This window comes from Perissodus microlepis, chromosome 3 (assembly GCF_051167445.1).
Source record: "Perissodus microlepis isolate ML-2025 ecotype Zambia chromosome 3, ASM5116744v1, whole genome shotgun sequence".
Classification (NCBI taxonomy): domain Eukaryota; kingdom Metazoa; phylum Chordata; class Actinopteri; order Cichliformes; family Cichlidae; genus Perissodus; species Perissodus microlepis.
In genome coordinates, this window is record NC_140463.1 from 31,256,823 (window position 1) to 31,279,503 (window position 22,681).

Sequence of the window (22,681 nt, forward strand, 5' to 3'; positions counted from 1 at the left end):
CTGGCTGTTGTTTTTTCCATAAAATTTTAATTATAAGCTAGATATATTTCTACTAATGAAATTAGTTTGCTAACAGCAACAGGGATGGGTCAGTGAGTCAGTTGGGCTTGTGAATCATGATTCACGAGTCAGTAAAGTGATTCTCGAGTATTGAACGATTCGTTCATGATTCGCACATCACTACGAGCAAGCGCAAATGCAAAAACTGAGCGAGAGGGGATAGTATTGTGTGTGTGTGTGTATGGATAATAGCAAACACTGAAATACATTTTTTGCACGCAGCAATGAATTTTGTTCACTCAAATTTAACTTTTCTTCGCTCAAAATGCAATTTTTTTTTACGTGCGCTCAAATTTTTTTTTACATGCGCTCAGAATAGTGGCACAAAAATAACGCCATATTTATATTGTTAATGAATTTTTGAATATGATGTGATTGTTTTGTATTGACTATATTGAACTTGAGCATAACTGTCATTTATTTTTTGTGGAATATTGCAGCCAATGGAGAAGAAACCTAGCCCAGAGGTACAGTAGGTGGCCCAGAGGAAGAATGTGTTGAAAGTTTGACATCAACTATCAATGATGATTTTTATTTCATTTTTGGATTGTGAGGAGGCTGGCTTGACAAATGACGGCTCACTTGACCGTGGTGGCATACCAGTGTGAGATTGCAGATGCAAAGTAAAATGGTGTTCCTTCACAACTAAATGGCATGGAGTTTAGACCATTTAACTTAAAATTATCCACACTTGTGGACTTTTCCGACATATGAGTGGAATTTACTTAGAATTTTATAGTAATGGCATCAAACTTAAATAATTTGATTATATTTTAATCAAAAAAAGTCAACACAAAATCCAGGCTAACAGTGCACCGTGCATTACAGCAAAAAAGAAATATACACACAACTTTCTACATTTCTATTTTATTTTTTTGTACATCTGAAACCATTTTAGGGATTGCATGACAATAGTAATGTAATGAAAATTTTTTGAAAATAAACTGTCCAGTACAGCTTTTCAACTTTTTAAATAAAAATTCATTTTCCACAGACTTGTGTAATAACACGTTCAGAACAATTACTTCTCTTGTGGTTTGTATTTTTCATTCACTTTTGGTTTACTAGGCCTTTCACAACATGTCCTTACCAGCAGGTTCTCTCTGTGCATTAGATACTTTTTTTTTTTGCATTTTGACACATTTAAATCAACTGTCTGTTCATAAGTTCCAAGTTGTGGGCCAAATGTTGGGCTGTGGAAGTAATGCAGACATGGCTCAAGAACAATTTGCAATAAATGAATACATATTGAAAACATGTTGAAAAAATGTCCATCACGCCACTCTTGTGTTAATCTATGCACGGTCTGAAGCATGTGTGTGGGAATGTATGTGAATGTTTTACTGTTACATCTTATTAGTATTTTAAGTATTCTATCTATTTTATTTATTGAATTTTATTGTTTTATTTATATTTTGATATTGCTAGGGATGATGCAATGATCGGGGACCATTCTTAATTTCGTTGTTCTCGTGACAATGACAATAAAGTTTCTGATTCTGATGAATTTTAATTCTGCAATTTAGTTTTAATATTTTTTTAATTAAAATTGTGTAATCATGCCACAAATTCTAGAAATTTATTATTTTAAATTTTTAGACATATTTTTGAAGCTCAAATTAGATCTTGTCAATAGCTACATATCTAAAATAGAAAAATTCAGCCTCAGTAACGACATCATCAAAAAGATCAAAGTAAATCAATGAAAACACAAGTTAGAAAAGAAAGCAAATATTTCATAGGCTTTTGTGATATTCAAAGCTCTGAATAACGTTTTTCAGAAGATTTACTTCGAGTTTTTTTATGTACTCATTGCTAATAAAGGTCATCTCTCTAACAGCTTGGATGAAAATTGGGTCATGCAACAGGACAATGACAAGCAAACAACCAAATCTACAGCAAAATGGCTGAAAAAGAAAAGGTGTTATGAGGCCCCATGCAATATTCTGTTTGTAGGTTTCTGTTTTTCATAAATTCAGATCCTTTAAGATGATCTGTGGTGATCATCTGTTACAACTTTTGGAAGAAAGATCTTCAAGGACATTCAAAAGTTCGTTGGATGTTGGCTGTCCTTTGTTTCATTCTCTGTCAAGATGATCACACACTCGTTCAATAAAAGGGCTGGGTATCGTCACTGATTTCTATAATCAATTCGATTCTGATTCACAAGGTCCCGATTCGATTCGATCCCAGATTCGATTTGATTGGGGAAAATTTTGCCTCAGACAGTGAAAAATATTATAATTCTGATCATTTATCAGTACTGAGACTTGTGAGACTTTATCAGAAGTGTAAACATCACAGCAGATGCCTTCGTGTCAAAGTAACTGAGGATAAAACACAGAAAAACATGAAGGAGATTTTCCTGGCATGGCTTTTTATAACAGAAAACCACCTTAAAAATATTCTGCAATAGAACAAAAACTGAAGAAAACCATGAATTAACATATGAACATTACCCGATGCTTCTGAAGTGAAGCAGAGCAAAGTTACAGAGGTTTTTATTGGAGACACAGCTAAGCATTTTAAAATTTGGGATAATTTTAAAACAGTGTAAATTTCTTTGGTATTCAACAGCAGAAATAAGGCTTTCTTGTCAGAAGTCATGAAAAAAAAAAACCAACCATCTGTCCTCTCTGTCCAAAATGTGAACATTGGCATCCTCAAAAGAGTGTCCTTTATCCTTAAGATGCAGATGGACTGCTGAGTCTTGTCCTGTGGAGGTGGCTCTTCTGTGTTGTGCCATGTGCTTGAGAGGACAGATGGTTTGAAAGAGGAGTGAAAGAAGCCATCTATGTCCACTGTGAGCGACCATCTTTGAACAGAGGCGGGGGTTTACGACACCAACTCTCTGCCATCTATAATCCAGTTTTGAGATCCCTTCCCAGACGCCTTAACGCCCACTCACATCCTGGGCCATCTGACCTCAGGAATTCGCATGATAAGGTGGGGCCAGGTTTCACAATGAACACACCCGAAACTCTGGCTGATTGGGACCCACACCCAGTTTCACACCTTGGCTCAGGCGATTAGAGGATCATCAGGGGGTCCTTTTGTCCCTCTGTGGGGGGATACTCCCACTAGGTTTATATCTGGGACTCTCCACCATTTGACCTTAGAACTGAAGAAGCTTCTCGGATGAGAGGTGAAACGTCTTCAAGTAACTTAAAGAAGTCCAGACGCTTTTCTTTGCAAGCTCCTTTGACTACGATGACCTGGATGACTGAGAACCTTCACAGACATATGGCTGACAGTGTTGTACACAATGGTAGACTGGTGCATAATAAGCAAGCAAATCATGCAGAAAACAGATTTGAGATGGAAAACTGTTCTTGACGTACACAGAGAGAGAGAGAGAGAGAGAGCTGTGCAGGAAGTGTGATTTCCTGCACAAAACAGCAAAAATAAGAGGGAATTAATGACAATATTTATCAGATGTGACACATTTTGATCTTCTTTTGCTGCTGGTTCAGTGAATTTTGGTTGGAGAATGACAAAACCTGCAGCATCAGAATCTCTTAGATGTGTGTTTTCACCCTTGAAGGTGCGTCCACATATGTGGCGTCAGGTGAGAAAGCCGACATCTCACAGATTCTGATGTGTTGGGTCTGCTCTCATTTGCCTTTTTAGCTGTTTGGTGGTTGTTGAAATGAAAACTTTAACCTGAAATTCTGGCAAAACATTTATATTTAAAAATCAATTCAGGATTTAATGAATCAAAATCCTTTTATTCAACCTCCACCATGTTTTACAAATGTCCATGGACACTCACTGTTGAACCTCTTCTTTCATACATAATGACAACAATTTGTGTTCATCACATCCAGTTCTTGTTCTTTCTCTTAAGGACATGACTTTCAGATGTTCATCTGCGGAAGACAAATTTTTTCAACCTGCCACTTCTTTTCTCCTCCACTTGTCCAATTTCCTCAGATTTTTTTAATGACGCACTGCACAAAAACTTGGGATCTTAAGATAAATTTATGTAATGTTTGATGTAGCATAAATTTATGGAGCCATTGTGACATCGTAGTGCATCATTTTGAAAAACAAAAGTGAACTGTATAGCTCACTCTATGCCCTTTTATATGATATATTACTCAATATGGTTTAAACATTTTTAAAGTGCTAACAAAAAAAGAGAAAAAAAAAGAAAAAAAGAAAGCACTATCCTCCAACAAACCCTCACTTTTCAAAGGATGGGATGGCAGGGAGAAGTTTATTGTGAAATTGTTGCTTGGGTGTCAATATGTGTCATTATTCAATAGTCACCAGAGGTGGCAAAACTACACACATTCTTCACTCAAGGTAGAAGTGATTTTTAAAAAAGCGATTAATAGCTGAAGTACTGATTCAACATATTCATCCAAGTAAAAGTGAAATAAGTACAGCCTCTAAAGTTTGCTCAAAGTATAAAGGTAAAAGTAGGTCATCTACCAGCTATATTTGTGCAAGGAATGAATGTTCACCTGTCATAATAAAAAAAAAAAAAAAAAAACGTCCACTGTAGTCAGCTGTAGTGTTGCCTCTTTAAAAAACACATAAAAAATAAATTACAATTTCTATTCTGAGCTCCAGTAGACTTTTGAGTACAGGTTGTGATCAATCAAGCTGTGCTGCTGGTCTTTGTGAATTTAGCCAAATGAAACAAGAAGGTGTTACATGAACTATCTTGCTTAATTTCCAACCTCTACACAGCATAAATATCGATTTCAGTGAATACTGTAATTAGAATCATCAGCTCAAGTTTTGACTTAAGTCTGCTACTCTTGTTGTAACCTAACACTGTCCAACATAATTCATTAGTGTTAAATTTAAAAAAAAAAAAAAAAACCTTTAAAAAAATTTCACCATCATGCTGGATGTTTTACCCGCCCACGAGTGGCGTCTCTGGTTTGGTTCTTCCACACCACAATCAACTCATCGATTAATTGCTCCTTCTATAATTCTACTTCTACACCACTGCAAACAGGAAATATAAAATATTTAGGTATTAATGTTTCTCCCAATCTAACTAAATTAAACCATATCCCACTTTTAAAGAAGGTAGAAGGCGATCTGGCTAGATGGAAATGTCTACCCATATCACTCATGGGAAGGGTTGCCACTATAAAAATGATGGTCTTACCAAAAATAAATTATTTATTCTCAATGATCCCAACTAAACCGCCACAAGATTGGTTCAGATCTCTAGATTCATATATGTCCAAATTCCTTTGGAAAGATAAACCCCCACGTATAAGCTTAAAAACACTACAAAAGACCAAGGATAAAGGAGGATTAGAACTACCTAACTTTCAGCACTACTTCTTAGCCAACAGGCTTCAGTTTGTCTCAGGATGGCTAAAACATACCCTCCTAGACAAACCTTGGCTAGATGTAGAACAAGCACTTTGCAATAATCTAGAGATTTCAGACCTACCATTTATCAGCTCAAATATCCAACGACATGAATGCTTCAAAAGCATCAACATCAGCTCTTCTCTGACAGCATGGTGGGAGTTTCTAAAATTGACGGAGTCTTCATTAATCCCACGCAAACGTACACCTATCTGGAACAACCCTGACATATTACAAAACAATAATATGATAAACTTTCCAGATTGGAGTGGTACAGGAATCAAATACTTAGAACATATATTAGAAGGAACAGAATTTATTCCATTTGACAGACTAGTTACACAATATGGGATCAACAAGAAAAGATTTTTAGAATATCAACAAATTAAATCCATAGTAAAAAAGAGATTTAAACCGGGTCAATTTGAACTACAAACACCACCAAGTGTGGTACAATTTCTAACTCTTAAAACCCCCCAAATTACTCTCCAAAATATACAGAATGCTTTCTAAAACAGATGAATCAATATCACTTCCTATTGCAAAATGGGAAGCGGATTTATCAGTTAACTTAGACCAAAACTTCTGGTCTCAGATATGCTTAAAAACCTTTCATTTAATTAGAAATCCCAGTCTTCAATTAATTCAATACAAAATATTACATAGAGTGCACTATACAGGTCATCGGATGTTCAAGATGGGCTTTACGTCTACCAACAACTGCTCACACTGTCAAACCAACTCACCGGACAATTATATCCATGCTCTTTGGTTCTGTCCACCAGTTCAGAAGTTTTGGCGCGAGATATGTGAAGACTTATCGAAGTGTCTGAATTGTAACATTCCAACTTCCCCCTTAGTGTGTTTGTTGGGCAGCTTAGATAATGTCACTACAGAAAAGAATATAGCCCATATGGTTTTCACTGGCCTATGCATAGCCAAGAAAACAGTCCTCATGAACTGGAAAAATAAAAATAATAGTTTTTGCAATCCGTGGGCTGACCTCATGTCTGCAAAGGTCACAAGGTCACGAGGGTTGGGTTAAGGTTGAGCCAGGTGCTCTAGCGCCTCCCCCTCGCAGCGCATGCAGTGGTAGCCCATGGTAGCAGTGACATCGAAACAGCCCTGGCTGAGGTAAAAGTCCATCGATGGTTTGTTCCAGTCTACAACGGTGAAGTTGAGCTGGTGGCAACCAGCAGCCAGAGCCAGCTACAGGAGAGCAAAACCAAGAAGGAAGACAGGAATGACTGCTGAGATGAGATGCTGCATGGAAGCTTCTTCTGTATGCAACCTCTGAGACATTGTTTAGTACTTTATGCTTGGAAGTACTGAACATACAGTATTCACATTGCACTCACCTGTGCCACCTTGCTCATTAGTGCTTTACCAACGCCCTTCCCTGAAAGACAGATCATATGCATTACTTGAGATTTCCTGCAAATTCATATACACAGCCATGATGTGACATCTTCTCAGATGCTGTACTGTACCTCTGAACTCAGGCATTACATACAAGTCTTGCATGTAAATTGCTCTGCCTGTCCAGGAGCTGTAGGTATAAAAGTAAAGTGCATAGCCGATCTTCGTGTAGCCTGAAAGAAAAGAAAAATATTAGTTTCAGGTAGCAAAACCAATTGATCTTTAATTGCAGCCAAGCATGATGAAAGTTTTGCCGAAGTTTTATCAGCACGTACACTTTCCAACACGTGGTGAGAACATCTTAGACCATGTTTACACTCCGTATGCACATGCCTACAAAGCCCGCCCCCGACCGGCCTTCGGCAAATCAGATCACTCCTCGGTTCTGCTGCTGCCAGCCTATAGGCAGAAGCTGAAAAGCGAGCAGCCCATGACACGTTCGGTTCAACGCTGGACCGACCAATCAGACAGCACCCTGCGTCACTGCTTCAGCATCACAGATTGAGAAGTCTTCAGGACTGCTGTTGACAACAACATCAACAATTATGCTGAGTACGTAATAAACTTTATCCACAAATGTACCAATGACGGTGTACCACGGGCTAATGTACAAACTTAACCCACGGCTTCTGGTTTGGGGTAACGGAGAGGTCCGCGCAGCACTCAGAGCGCCGACTGCAGCCTTTAAATCCGGAGACCCAGGTGAATAAAAAACATCCGGTATGCACTCAGGAAAGCAATAAAAACAGCCAAGGGACAGAACAAAGAAAAGGTGGAACTCTGCTACAGCAACACCAACACCAGGAACATGTGGAGTGGATTGAAGAGCATCACAGACTACAAGGGAAACAGCGGCAGAGTGAGGGAGGTAATTGCTTCTCTACCGGATGAGCTTAACACCTATGCACGCTTTGATAAACATCTATCTCAGGAGCTTTTGCTGGAAGAGGACAGCTGCCCTATTCAGATATCTCAGGCAGTCGTGTGTAAATATTTCAGGAAAGCAAATACTCGAAAAGCTCCTGGACCAGACAACGTTCCAGGCCGTGTTTTCAAAGCATGTGCCCACGAGCTGGCAGATGTCTTTACAGACATTTGTGACCTTTCCCTGCTCCAGTCTGCTGTCCCAAAATGTTTTAAGAGGACCACCTTCATCCCTGTCCCGAAAAAACTAATGTGAGCTGCCTAAATTACTATCGCCTTGTAGCACTCACCCCCATTGCTATGAAGTGCTTTGAGCGCATAGTCAACGCTCACATCGCATCTTTACTCCCTGCTTCACTTGATCTGCTCCAGTTTACCTACAGGCCCAATAGATCTACAGACGATTCCTCACACTGCCCTCTCCCACCTGGACCAGAAAAACACATATGTGCGGATGCTGTTCATAGACTATAGCTCCGCCTTCAACACCATCATACCATCCAGACTTGTCATAAAACTCTGTGACCTGAACATCAGCTCCTCCCTGTGCAGCTGGATCCTGGACTTCCTGACAGACAGACCTCAGGTGGTTAGGATTGGCAGCATCACCTCATCCACACTCACACTCAGCACAGGTGCCCCCCAGGGATCTGTGCTCAGCCCCCTGTTGTACACCCTGTTCACCCACGACTGTACAGCAACACACAGCTCCAACACCAACACCAACATCAAATTTGCAGATGACACCACCATCATCGGCTGCATTTCTGATGGAGATGAGACGACATACAGGGCAGAGGTGAGAGCCCTGACATCATGGTGAAACAACAACAACCTGCTGCCAAGGAGCTCATCATTGATTACAGGAGACTGCAGAGAGGAGGCCACACCCCCATCCACATCGAAGGAGCAGAGGTGGAGAGAGTCAGCTGCTTCAGATTCCTAGGCATCAACATCAGCAAGGATCTGAATTGGTCACACCATGTTGGTGTGATCACAAAAGCGGCAAGACAGCGGCTCTTCTTCCTGCAGTGGCTGAGAAGATTTGACATGAACCCCAGAATACTTACAAACTTCTACAGATGCACCATTGAAAGTATTCTGACTGGCTGCATCACCACCTGGTATGTCAGCTGTAATGCTCCGGACCGCAAAGCTCTGCAGAGGGTGGTGAGATGAGCACAGTGCATCGCCAGGAATGAACTGCCAGCCATGCAGGATTTCTATAAACCGCACTGCATGAGGAAAAAGCAGCATATCCTCTCTGATCCCAGCCACAGACTTTTCACACTCCTGCCGACCGGCAGGCGGTTCCAGAGCATTCAGACCCACACTAGCAGACACAGAGACAATTTCTACCCACAAGCCATCAGGCTTTTGAACTGCTGGCATTCTGCACACACCATTACATTTTCTTCTTTAATATAACTGCACACTTCTACATGTTCATGTAAAGCTGAGGAACACGAGCCAAAGAATTTCAGTGCGGGAAAATATGGCTACACTGTTTTTCTGTACATGAACTTGAAACTGGACTGGACATTTAGCACAATGATTTTTAACAGCTTTACTTTATACTGTGCACGCATAACTGCATATCAATTCCTATATATCAGTTATTTGCAGCTCTGAAATTTACATTTTTTAGAAATATTTCCCAAGTCCTATTAAACAGAGTATGGATTTTTAAATTTAGCTTTTCCATACATCCTAGTTTTATTGTGGATGCTTAATGATTTTACTTTGTACAGAGCCCCGCAGGGGACACGGGAGAAAAAAAAATTAAGACGGACTTTTGCGAGATCTCGCAAAACTAACTCGGGATCTTGCAAAACTTTTGTGAGATCTCGCAAAAGTTTTGCGAGATCTCGCAAAACAAACTCGGGATCTCGCAAAAGTTTTGCGAGATCCCGAGTGAAGAATGCAGCTTGCAAAACAAGCTGCATTCTTCGGACGCCGGCTCGAAGCTGACCGGGAGGTCGAGGCACGATGTGCCGGGAAAGCGGTGTTCCTCCCGGCTGTAGTAGGTCTCGACCTCCCGTTAGCTCGAAGCTAACGGGAAGAATGCGGCTAAAACTTTTGCGAGATCCCGAGTTTGTTTTGCGAGATCCCGAGTTTGTTTTGCGAGATCCCGAGTTTGTTTTGCGAGATCTCGCAAAACTAACTCGGGATCTCACAAAAGTTTTGCGAGATCTCACAAAAGTCCGTCTTAATTTTTTTTTTCTCCCATGTCCCCTCCGGGGCTCCGTAACTTTGCACACTTGCAAAAAAACAAACAAAAAAAAAACCAAACCAAAACTACCAGGGTTAAATTTTTTAGCCCCACTGATGTTAATAGTCAGTTGTGGCTTTGTGGTTGGATAACAGCATGCAGTCATTTGTTGTAGTTTTCAATAAGTATTCCCTTCCTACAAGACTGCTCAAAGAATTCCTACCTATTAATGATCTCAAATATGAACAACCTATCTCTAGTAATTGGCTATGTACCACAGGGCTTCAAACTGGCAGTAGTTAAACCATTACTTAAAAAGCCATCTCTAGACCCATCTGTTTTAGCTAATTATAGGCCAATCTCCAACCTTCCTTTCATATCAAAAATCCTTGAAAGAGTAGTTGTCAAACAGCTAACAGACCATCTGCAGAGGAATGGCTTATTTGAAGAGTTTCAGTCAGGTTTCAGAGCTCATCACAGCACAGAAATGGGTTAGTGAAGGTTACAAATGATCTTCGTATGGCCTCTGACAGTGGACTCATCTCTGTGCTTGTCCTGCTAGACCTTAGTGCAGCGTCCGATTTTGTCTACCATAATATTCTATTAGAACAATTAGAGCATGCTGTAGGTATTACAGGAACTGTGCTGCAGTGGTTTGAATCATATCTATCTAATAGACTCCAATTTGTTCATGTAAATGGAGAGTCCTCTTCACACACTAAGGTCAATTATGGAGTTCCACAGGGTTCAGTGCTAGGACCAATTCTGTTTACATTATACATGCTTCCCTTAAGCGGTATCATCAGAAGGCATAGCATACATTTTCACTGCTATGCAGATGACACCCAACTCTATCTATCCATGAAGCCACATAACACACACACCAATTAATTATACTGCAGGAATGTCTTAAAGACATAAAGACCTGGATGGCCTCTAATTTTTGACCAGGATATGTCCTTCAATGCATATATTAAACAAATATGTAAGACTGCTTTCTTCCATTTGTGCAACATCTCTAAAATTAGAAATATCCTGTTGCAGAGTGACGCTGAAAAACTGGTTCATGCATTTATTACTTCTAGGCTGGACTACTGTAATTCATTATTATCAGGATGTCCTAAAAACTCCCTGAAAAGCCTTCAGTTAATCCAAAATGCTGCAGCAAGAGTACTGACAGGGACTAGAAAGAGAGCATATTTCTCCTATATTGGCATCCCTGCATTGGCTCCCTGTTAAATCCAGAATTGAATTCAAAATCCTGCTCCTCACATAAAAGGTCTTACATAATCAGGCCCCATCTTATCTTAATGACCTTGTAGTACCATATCACCCCATTAGAGCACTTTGCTCTCGCACTGCAGGCTTACTTGTTGTTCCTAGAGTATTTAAAAGTAGAATGGGAGGCAGAGCCTTCAGTTTTCAGGCCCCTCTTCTGTTAACCCATTATTTTCTGTTATATCGCGACAGTCCGGTGGCCCGGAACGTTTTGTTGTTATTCTGTGTGTGGGAAAAGATGGTGAGGAAATAAAGAGCTTGTGGTGAGGCTATGACGTTGTGTCATTGAGTTTACATTGGTAGCAGAGGATGGTTACCAATTATAAAGTACCACCAAAGCTTGATGAAGCCAGGCCATACGAGTGCTGGAAGAATGAAGTTAATATTTGGAGACACGTTACAGAGCTGGATAAAAAGAAGCAGGCACTCGCGGTGGCACTGGGGCTCGAGGGGAGTGCCAGAGAAACGGCCATGGAGATACCCACTGAAGATTTGAACAAAGATGACGGTATGGAAAGACTACTTGCAAAACTGGACACGGTGTTTCAGAGAGAAGAAAAAGATTGCGCGTATGAAACCTACTCGTGTTTTGACTCCATTGCGAAGGACCACAATGTGTCCATGGCAGACTACATAATAGACTTTGAACAGCGCTATAACCGGATGAAAAAGTACAACATGACGCTGCCTGACGCTGTGTTAGCATTTAAGCTTCTAGATGCAGCTTGTCTTGATGAAAAAAGTCGACAACTTACACTGACAGCGTGCACGGACTTAAAATTTACGTTTCAACTGAACCAAGATGCAGTTTTTCTTGCGGAGCAAAAAGGTCTTAAATACAAACGAAACATCGGTGCTTCATCGCAGAGTGGACAGCGACAACCACTAACAGGTACTAACTCACTCGACAAGTTTGTTAAGCGAACAAGATGTGCTATTTATCAGAGCACCTGGGCTAAAGACTGTCCTTATTGTAATAGTGACCAAGTAAAGCTAACTGAAAATGGAAAAGTGGTGAACAGTGATGATTTGGCACTGGTTGTTTTCAGTGATGCTTCATTTGGTAACCTTCCTGATGGAGGTACTCAACGAGGTACCTCCACGAGGTACTTAGGGGTAAAAGAGGAAAATTTTGTCCACTCTTTTGGCAGTCTAAAAAAATCAGGCGCATGGTCAGGAGTACTGTGGCAGGAGAAACTCTTGCCATGTATGATGGAATAGACCAGGGGTCGGCAACCCTGGGCATGCGTGCCACAGCTGGCATGCGAAGGGTTAACTGATGGCACGACCATAGCTGGACTGGACATGGGGCATTTGCCCGGTGGGCTGATGGTGATTTTTCGTTTTTATGGGCCGATGATTTTATTTAATTAATTTATTTTTTTTGTAATGGTATAAACAATGAAAGGTGGTGGATTGGCCAGATGCTGCTCAATGTGTAAAAATAACTCAGTTGTTTGGTGGTGGCTATGGCGGAGCTTCCACAAAGGCCAGCAGGTGGATGAGGGAAAGGGGAGGCAGGAGGAGGAGAGACCCATGGCGGCCGCCGGTCTGAGTGTCAGGTGAACTGAACTTCAGGTAGGAAGTTATGACCTGCAGTCTATCTGGGTCAGATATAAACCAAGTTTAGGTGGAGTTTATTTTCGTTGTGCTGACTTTTTACAGTCAGTTACAATAACTCGTACTGCGTACGAGCTAGCATGACGGAGTTTCTATACAGCTGGGTGGGTGCTATGATGTTACTGATAGTGAGCTTTATTTTATTCATAAGGTTAGTTAGTAGAGTTGCCAACCATCCTGTAAAAACCGGAATCGTCCCGTATTCAGAGAAAATATTACACGTTTCGTATTGAGCCGAAAAAGACACAAAGCTGGAGTTATTCTGTGTCTTTACGCTGCACAGCTGTTTCTTCTTCTTTATTCCCTCCCCCTCCCTCTCCTTTTGCTACTTCAATCATGAAACTGATCAATGATCAGCTTTAGTCTCGTTTGTTTATCGCCCACTTTACGCCTTGAAAGTGGGCGACTCCGTCAGTGATTTAATTGGAATGTTTACGTTTTGTTTTTTTTTCTTCTTGTTTTTTTTTCTCTCTTTTCCCCCTCTTGTTTTTATGCTGCTCACCCTTGTCCTTGGTTTCTTTCTTTATTTCTTTCACTGCCTCGATCACCTGCTTCGACACTCATCCACAAACAACATCCTTTATTTCGACACATACGCACCATGCGCTCAACGGCAGCACATTTACATCAGTCAGACAGCGCACACAGTCGTATAGGATACACACACTTCAGCCAAGCCTACTCATATTAGTAAATATGCACACACATAGTCAGACTCAGGGAGCATCTCGCCACACATTTTTTCTCTCTCTCCCTCTCTTTATTTATGAACAAGTGATGTATTCTCTCCACCTGTCTAAGCGACGCACACAGCATACATCCCTAGTTATACACAAACATCTATGGGTGCACTGAGGTTCATTACATGGAATATAAATGGAGCTGGCTCCAGAGAAAAGAGGTTAAAAATATTTAACCAACTCAAAAAACTACAGGCAGATGTTGTCCTTTTACAAGAGACCCACAGACCTCTTAGAGGTTCGAATGAACTTAAAACACCTGAGTTTCCTAATGTGTTCTCAGCTTGTTATAATTCTAGACAAAGGGGAGTAGCAATTTTAATACATAAAAACATTAATTTCACAGTACTCGATACAGTTATAGATCCAGAGGGCAGATTCTTAATCATTAAACTATCTATACTTGATAAAAAGCTATGTATTGCAAGTGTATATGGTCCAAATGTTGATGATTCCTCATTCTTTCACGTTTTTTTCAGTGCACTCTCTGAACACTTAGATGGCACACTTGTTCTTGGAGGCGACCTCAACCTTGGACTAAATGAAGACATGGATAGGCTCAATACAGCAGGAACTCAGCGTAATTGGCAGTCCACAAATATAATCAAACAGTATATGAGCGACTTTGGTCTTTGCGATGCATGGCACTCCCTTCACCCCACCAGTAAGGAATATACTTTTTCTCACATGTCCATCACTCTTACTCTCGTCTGGATTATTTTTTGGTCAGCAGCTCACTGCTGAGCGACATTTCAGACACTGAGATTCACCCTATAGCTGTCAGCGATCATGGTCCTGTATCTTTAACACTAATGCACAAGAATAATACTACGCCAAGTAAAAACTGGAGATTTAATATATCACTACTTAAAGATGAAGACTTTATTAAATATTTTAAAAAAGAGTGGACTTCACATTTAGACTATAATGACACTCCCGAAACATCAGCTTCTGTTCTATGGGAAGCAGGGAAAGCTGCGATGAGAGGTAAAATAATTTCTTTCTCATCACATAAAAAGAAAAAAGAAAACAAAAATATTCAGGAATAAGAAAAAAACCTTAAATCACTAGAAGAAGCCTACGTGTCCCACCAAGATCAGGAAACATTGAACAAAATACGCAAAACAAAACTAGAATTAAATGAGATAATTGATAAAAAAACAAAATTCTTAGTACAAAGACTACGCTTACAAAATTATGAACATGGTAATAAATCCAGTCAATTTCTAGCAAACCAGCTAAAAATAAATAAGGAAAAAACAACTATGTGTGCTGTTCAAGATTCATCTGGGAACACAATATATGAACCGATACAAATAAACAACATTTTCAGGGATTTCTATAAAACGTTGTATTCACCACAAATAAACCCATCTAAAAAGGAAATTGATCAGTTTTTGGACAACATAACTCTTCCAAAATTATTAGACACTCAAGCAATGGCACTGGATTCACCACTGACACAAGGCGAACTCCAGGAAGCCCTGATAAGTATGCCCAATAATAAGGCTCCAGGTCCAGACGGCTTTCCTGCAGAATTCTACAAAGAATTCTGGTTGATTCTAGCACCAGTTTTCTACAGAACGTTGTTGGAAATCAAAGAAAAGGGCAGACTTCCATCAAATATGAATTCTGCAAACATTAACCTCCTGCTAAAACCAGGCAAAGACCCTGTATATCCCTCAAGCTATCGTCCAATATCCCTTATAAATGTAGACCTTAAAATAATCTGCAAAGCTCTCTCAAAGAGACTGAAGAAAATAACCCCCCTCTTAATTCATCCTGACCAAACTGGTTTCATAAAAGGTAGGCACTCATCAACAAATACACGTAGATTACTTAATTTGATAGACTACTCATACAGTAAAAACCTAGAAACTACAATATTCTCTTTAGACGCAGAAAAAGCGTTTGACAGAGTTAACTGGAAATTTCTATTTGCAACTTTACACAAATTTGGTTTTGGATCCTCTTTCATAAACTGGTTAAAAATATTATATAATTCCCCAACAGCTTGTGTCAGAACAAATGACCAGACATCCTCCAGCTTCTGTCTCTTGAGGGGCACCAGGCAGGGATGCCCACTCTCCCCTTCACTGTTTGCAATTTTTATTGAACCACTAGCAGCAGCAATTAGACAGAATTCAGAAATTAAGGGCATAAAATGCAAGAACGTGGAACATAAAATCAGCCTTTATGTGGATGATGTGTTACTCTTTCTCCAAAATTCACAAACCAATATCTCTGGGGTGATTGAATTGATAAACTCTTTTGCAAGAATATCAGATTACTCAATTAACTGGTCAAAATGTACAGTCCTACCGATTAATTGCTCCTTCCATAATTCCTCTTCTACACCACTGCAATCGGGAAATATAAAATATTTAGGTATTAATGTTTCTCCCAAGCTTGCAGATCTAACTAAATTAAACCATATCCCACTTTTAAAGAAGGTAGAAGGTGATCTGGCTAGGTGGAAATGTCTACCCATATCACTCATGGGAAGGGTTGCCGCTATAAAAATGATGGTCTTACCAAAAATAAATTATTTATTCTCAATGATCCCAACTAAACCGCCACAAGATTGGTTCAGATCTCTAGATTCATGTATGTCCAAATTCCTTTGGAAAAATAAACCAACCAATAACCAATAAAGACCAAGGATAAAGGAGGATTAGAACTACCTAACTTTCAGCACTACTTCTTAGCCAACAGGCTTCAGTTTATCTCAGGATGGCGAAAACATACCTTCTTAGATGAACCTTGGCTAGATGTAGAACAAGCACTTTGCAATAATCTAGAGATTATCAACTCAAACATCCAACGACATGAATGCTTTAAAAGCATCAACATCAGCTCTTCTCTGACAGCATGGTGGGAGTTTCTAAAATTGACGGAATCTTCATTAATCCAATGCAAACGTACACCTATCTGGAACAACCCTGACATATTACAAAACAATAATATGATAAACTTTCCAGATTGGAGTGGTAAAGGAATCAAATATTTAGAACATATATTAGAAGGAACAGAATTTATTTCATTTGACAGACTAGTTACACAATATGGGATCAACAAGAAAAGATTTTTAGAATATCAACAAATTAAATCCATAGTAAAAAAGAGATTTAAACCGGGTCAAGTTGAACTACAAACACCACCAAGTGTGGTTCAATTTCTTACTCTTAAAACCCCCAAATTACTCTCCAAAATATACAGAATGCTTTCTAAAACAGATGAATCAATATCACTTCCTATTGCAAAATGGGAAGCGGATTTATCAGTTAACTTAGACCAAAACTTCTGGTCTCAGATATGCTTAAAAACCTTTCATCTAATCAGAAATCCCAGTCTTCAATTAATTCAATACAAAATATTACATAGAGTGCACTATACAGGTCATCGGATGTTCAAGATGGGCTTTACGTCTACCAACAACTGCTCACACTGTCAAACCAATTCACCGGACAATTATATCCATGCTCTTTGGTTCTGTCCACCAGTTCAGAAGTTTTGGCGCGAGATATGTGAAGACTTATCGAAGTGTCTGAATTGTAACATTCCAACTTCCCCCTTAGTGTGTTTGTTGGGCAGCTTAGATAATGTCACTTCAGAAAAGAATATAGCCCATATGGTTTTCACTGCCCTATGCATAGCCAAGAAAACAGTCCTCATGAACTGGAAAAATAAAAATAATCTTAATTCTAACCAATATAGAAATTATCTATTAGATTACATTAGTCTTGATACAGCCTCTGCCACCACATCAGATCAATTGCTCTGGGCTCCTTTGATCAGCTCCATCACCTAGTGGGGGTGGGGGGGTCATAGTTTGGTCCCGCCTTCCTTCACTGTTGTGATTGGTATGGGGGTAGGGACAGGCTTAGGGCGTCGGGGGGTTCCCCGGAGGCATCTTCCTTGGGGGGCTCAACCAGGGGTAACGGTCATGGCCAATTAGGGGCTCTGTTGGCTCTTAGGTGACGGTTTCCTCGTGGCTGCGTGCAGCGGGGCTAGGGGAGGGTCTGTGCTGACGGACGTGGGTTACTGACCTGGTAGCCTGGCTGCCCCTGGGTGGGTCCGGGATGGGCGTGAGGTTCTGGGGGCGCTCCGGATCTGGGCTGGGGCCCTGGCTGGGCCTCGGGGGCTTGGGTCCTGGTTGGTGTGTTGCCGGGGTTGTGGGCAGGTGGGTGTATGGGGGCCCAGCCCTGGCGCAGGGTGCCGCCGGTGCGTCGAGCCACCTGGGGGGCTCTTCAACTGGTGGGGGAGGTTGTCATATCTTGCAGGAGCTTTCCTCTCTTCAGGAACTCTCTCTGCAGGAGGGGGAGATACAGGAGAGGTGGAGGAAGATCTCAGCCTGGGCGTCTATTGTCTTGTGTAGTCTGGAAGATGAGTGGATGACGGGGTGGGTGCAGTTTTCTCTGTGGTGAGGTCAGGTGGACTGTCCCGGGCTCTGTGGGGCCGGGCGGCGCTGCTGCATTGGGCCCCGGTCCGGATGGGCCTGAGCCCCCTTTCCCTGGCGGGTCGCGGAGTATGGGGGTACCTACTGGGGTCAGCGGGGGAGCTGGCCCCAGGGAGGGGTCACTTGCCCCTCCCTTCCTTCCCTCCCCATCTCCAGCTGCCTCCCTCTTCCCGCTCCACCACAACCACCCACACATGCAGGGCCTTGGAGTAGGGGTGCGTCACCAGGGTGCAGAGGAGGCTACCCCCCCCCCCCCTCCCCCTCTGTCCCCTTCTGGCTGCCTCTGCCTCAATTCTATCCCAAAACTTACACATTCACGTTACTCACACTCTCATTACACATACATATAGGATCTTGGGGGTGGGCACGCTACACGGAATCCAAATTACCATTAGGGTGTACACCTCACCCCTGGCGTCGTTGCCCACCTCTCAATTTTAAATACACGTAGACATTGAGGGCTAGCAGGAGGGGCTATGCGCTTACCTGCTGCTCTCTGGCAGGTAGCTCCATGCCCTCCTGGGTTTTAAATGCACCTTAGAACACACATGCATCAACACTACAATGAGCGGGTGGAGGGAGGTTTGGAGTCTTCTCTCACCCCCGTTCTCTGCGGCCTGCTGGAGCGGGGGGCCAGGAGGAGGAGTTGGCCGTCCGACTGGGGTCTGGAAGGTGGGGCCTCCCTGCTGCTGCGGAGTTGGGGCGGTCTGCTTCTCCCCACCGCAGGGAAAAGGGTAACACCACCTGGGTCTGGGTGCAGTTCCCCCCTCCAGGGGCAAGGGTATCTAGACCCGGTTCGTAGAGTACGCTTGGGGAGTGTGATTGTGTGTGCAGCGTCTCTTTAGGTCTGTCTCCACGTTGGTTGAGTGTGGAGTAAGTGCATATGAGAGCATGAGGGTGGGAATGGATGTTTGTATCTGTGTGTGCCTGTATGTCTGTGTCTATATGTCAGGTTGGGTATCAGACTCCACCTCTCTGGGGACATTTCAGGCCCTCCAAGGTTTGGAGGCCTATCTGCCCCCACCACCACTTCCCCTGCCGGTGGCGGACTCCCTCAGACATCGGTGCGTTGGTGGTTCTTTGTGTCCGGGGATGGGCGTCCAGGTACACACCGGCTCACTCCTTGGCGGCCGCTTATCGGGGCCTGGAGCCTGGGGCTCGTTTGGGCCACTTCGGAGGTGGGGTGCCCCCGGCCTCTCGGCCTGTGGCTCGGTCACTCAGGCACAGCTGGCTGCCGGCGGAGCTCACGGGCACGTCACTGCAACCCCCCCCTGGCTTCTGCTCCGCGGCTGCTGGGTGAGCCCTCATCTGGGACTCTCCTCAGCTCTTTCTGGGACAGTGGCGCAGCTGCCCCTCTGTTGGTCTTCCTTGGTCTCTTGTGTTCTGGGGGCCTCTGGATGTCTGGAGTTTTGATCTCCTCCATACCTGCTTCATGCCCTGGAGGACGGGGCAGTGGCTCCCCACACCCTCTAGCAGATCATTACATGAAGGAACCTTTTATAAAAAAAAAACAAAAAAACAAGCACGTCCATGCTCACAGGTGTACACACGGGTGATCACACACACAAACTACACCCTTTTTGGCTCCTACCTCAAAGCACACTGTGTGCTGTCGATCTTACGTGCTGCACAATAATGTTTAATATTTAGTATTTACTGTCATATTCCCATATATCATTGTGATGTTGTTTATTCTATTACTCTTGTTTTCTTCTGCTTGTTTTCTTTTTTCTTTCAACAGGTGATCCAGGTGATCGATATATGCATTTTTTTTTTCTCTGCTTATTCTGTTGGTTTTTGTTTTTTGCCCTTCTCCCCCGTCCCTCTTCTCAGCTGTTTTTCTTTCCCTCTTTCTCTCTCCCCTTCTTTCCCCCAGTCAAGTAATAAAAAAATAAAAATAAAAAAAATAAATTAAAAAAAAAAAAAAAAAGGAAACCAGCGGATGTCACGCTAAACAACAGCAGCACGTTTAAGCTTGATCAGCTGTTGTTAGAATTTATTTAATATCAATTTCTAGTATCAGCTGATGTTTGCTGGAGCCACAACTGTAAAGCTGCTGGTCATGATATCGGTTTGTATATGTGGTGAGAGGGAAACATGAAGATGAAACCAGGAGATGTCCTTACTGAATCATCAGAGCTGAACAGGTGATGGAGAAACAGGTTTACCTTTTAGGTGACATGAATGAGTTGAAGGGAAGTTATGAACTGTTTCTGAGACACAAATAACACCAGGATCCTTTTCTAAGTAGCTGACAGCTGGTAACTGTGCAGAGGCGGGTCTAGCAAAGTTTTGCCAGGGGGCCAGGTAGGGCATTAACAGGGAAAGACATTTAAAATGTCTAGCTTTTAATAAATAATTATTTGAACCTTACAACCAAAGTTTTTATCTGACGTAAAATGTATAGAAATCATACATATACCAACAAGACAGTGTGCATCACTGTTACAACAGTGTTTCTTTTCATTCAAAGGCTTTATACCTGTAATACCTGGTGGGCCCGTCTCTCGTCAAAATGCCCAGGCCGATTTTTTGTCCCAGTCCAGCCCTGGGCACGACACGCAGTGAATTAATCTGAGAAGGTGCATTAAAAAAAATAAATGGGCGGGGCAGCGGTGCACATCGCATATTAGCTCGCATAGACAGATTAGTTGTGCCACTTCTTAATGACGGTATCTTAGCTAACAACCCCAACTACCAGATTCAACTTGTAATTAGCTAAAAAATAACTTAGCCTACTGGTGAGAGGGACATTGCTAGCTGGCAGTTTTTTCAAGCGATGTTGAAATTTCCACATTCCAACACTTCAGGAGCTGTCCACTCAGCGCAGCATCAGCACCACGGAAATACACGTATACATCCGTAGACTCGAGACTGATCAAACCAGAAAGCTTTAATGAGCAGCTGGATTTGTCTCGCATTAACTGGCTGAGTTAATGCGACAATGAAATACAGCTGACTGAACTGAAAAGCTCGACTCTGTGGGGGTCAAAGTTTGCAGAACTACGAACACAGCTGGAATCCATAGCTGGGCGTGTTCATGGAGCTTGCATTTTCACCTGCTGGACATCACTGCCTGACAAGTTTAACTGTCTTCGGAACATTGCAGAGGCCTTATTGACATTATTTGGCTCTACATATCTGTGTGAGCAGATTTTCTCTCACATGAAGAGTGTCCATAGATAGCCGTCTGAATGCTGGACACTCAGAGACCTGTGTCTCTGAGTGGGAGACCAGAGATCACATTAACATGTGTATCTCTGTATTAAAAACATGCCATATTGGCCCAGTTTATTTTTCTTATCATTGTTGTGAGGAGACCATAAATAGCATTTGCATTTTCTGTTGTACAGTTCATTTACTGTTATGGAGTTCTTATTATGGATAAAAAGTGTCTTTTTTTGTTTCAAAATAGCTGATAACTATTCGCTAATAGCTGCCAATATCTGTGAACAAATATAATTCTATGAAGTTGTTCTATATAGTGTGTAACTGTTAATATAGAGCGTTATTAAATTTATTGCTAATGCAATCATATGGCACATTGACTTCTGAGAAAATTTTATATGGCACTCATCATCAGAAAGGTTGCCTACCCCAGGAATAGACAATGCAGTCTTCCTGGCAACACTTTTTTCTGAGCTTACCACTGGGAACACTGGTCTGAATGCTCTTCCGTTGATCTGTGTGACTGACAATCATTCCTTGTTTGATGCACTCAAATCCACTAAGCAGGTTACAGAGAAGAGACTGAGGCTAGAAATGAGCAGCATTAAAGAGCTCATACAAGCCAAGAAAATCAGACAGGTTTGTTGGTCAGATTCCAAATCCCAACTTGCTGATTGTCTGACAAAAAAGGGAGTTTCACCTTTAACCCTTCTAAAAGCACTAGACGAAGGACTCTGGATACTGTGATCCTTTGTTTACAAAGTTTTTTTTGCATTAAAATGCATTAATATTTATTTTGTGCAGTTATAGTATGCTTTAGGTAAAGCGAAGCACATCTGAAATATTTCTTGAATGTTCAACAATGTTGACAAGTTTTGTTTATACAAATGTTTTAAAGGTGTATGTTTATACTTTTATTTTAAAAGAAAGAGGGAGATTGTTAACCTGTTATTTTCTGTTATATCGCAAGAGTCCGGTGGCCCGGAACGTTTTGTTGTTATTCTGTGTGTGGGAAAACATGGTGAGGAAATAAAGAGCTTGTGGTGAGACTACGACGTCGTGTCATTGAGTTTACATCTATGGAACCAGCTTCCAGTTTGGATTTGAGAAACAGACACTATCTCTACTTTTAAGATTGGGCTTAAAACTTTCCTTTTTGCTAAAGCATACAGTTCCTGTGCTGGATCAGGTGACACTGAATCCTTCCTTAGTTATGCTGTAATAGGTGAAGGCTGATGGGTCGCGTTTTGTCAAAGCAGGTAAGGATAGTTGACCGGCCGATTTTGTACATCAGCCAGAAGCTGACTGACCGGGAGACCCAGTACAGTACGGTCGAGAAGGAGTGCCTGACCATTCAGCTAGCGGTCAACTCTCTGCGTTATTAGCTCCTGGGGCGCTCATTTAAGGATGCCAACGCCCAGATCACCAGGTGGTATCTGGCTTTACAGCCCTTTAAGTTCA

General features: G+C 41.8%; 1 protein-coding gene across 2 annotated transcripts in view; it reads right to left on the minus strand.

Moving 5' to 3' along the window:
• Window positions 1–818: 818 nt before the first annotated feature.
• Window positions 819–22,681, minus strand: part of LOC146391189 (thialysine N-epsilon-acetyltransferase-like) — a 28,875-nt gene continuing 7,012 nt past the window's right edge. Inside the window, exons 5-8 of one of the 2 annotated variants that reach the window (XM_084924050.1) lie at window positions 6,891–6,992; window positions 6,759–6,799; window positions 6,404–6,609; window positions 819–3,446 (exon numbers count right to left, since the gene is read on the minus strand). In XM_084924050.1, the coding sequence (XP_084780176.1) occupies window positions 6,442–6,609; window positions 6,759–6,799; window positions 6,891–6,992 (311 nt within the window). In that variant the 3' untranslated portion in view covers window positions 819–3,446; window positions 6,404–6,441. Of the gene's footprint in view, window positions 6,610–6,758; window positions 6,800–6,890; window positions 6,993–22,681 lie in introns of both variants that reach the window. The other variant, XM_084924051.1, reaches the window with a different exon arrangement.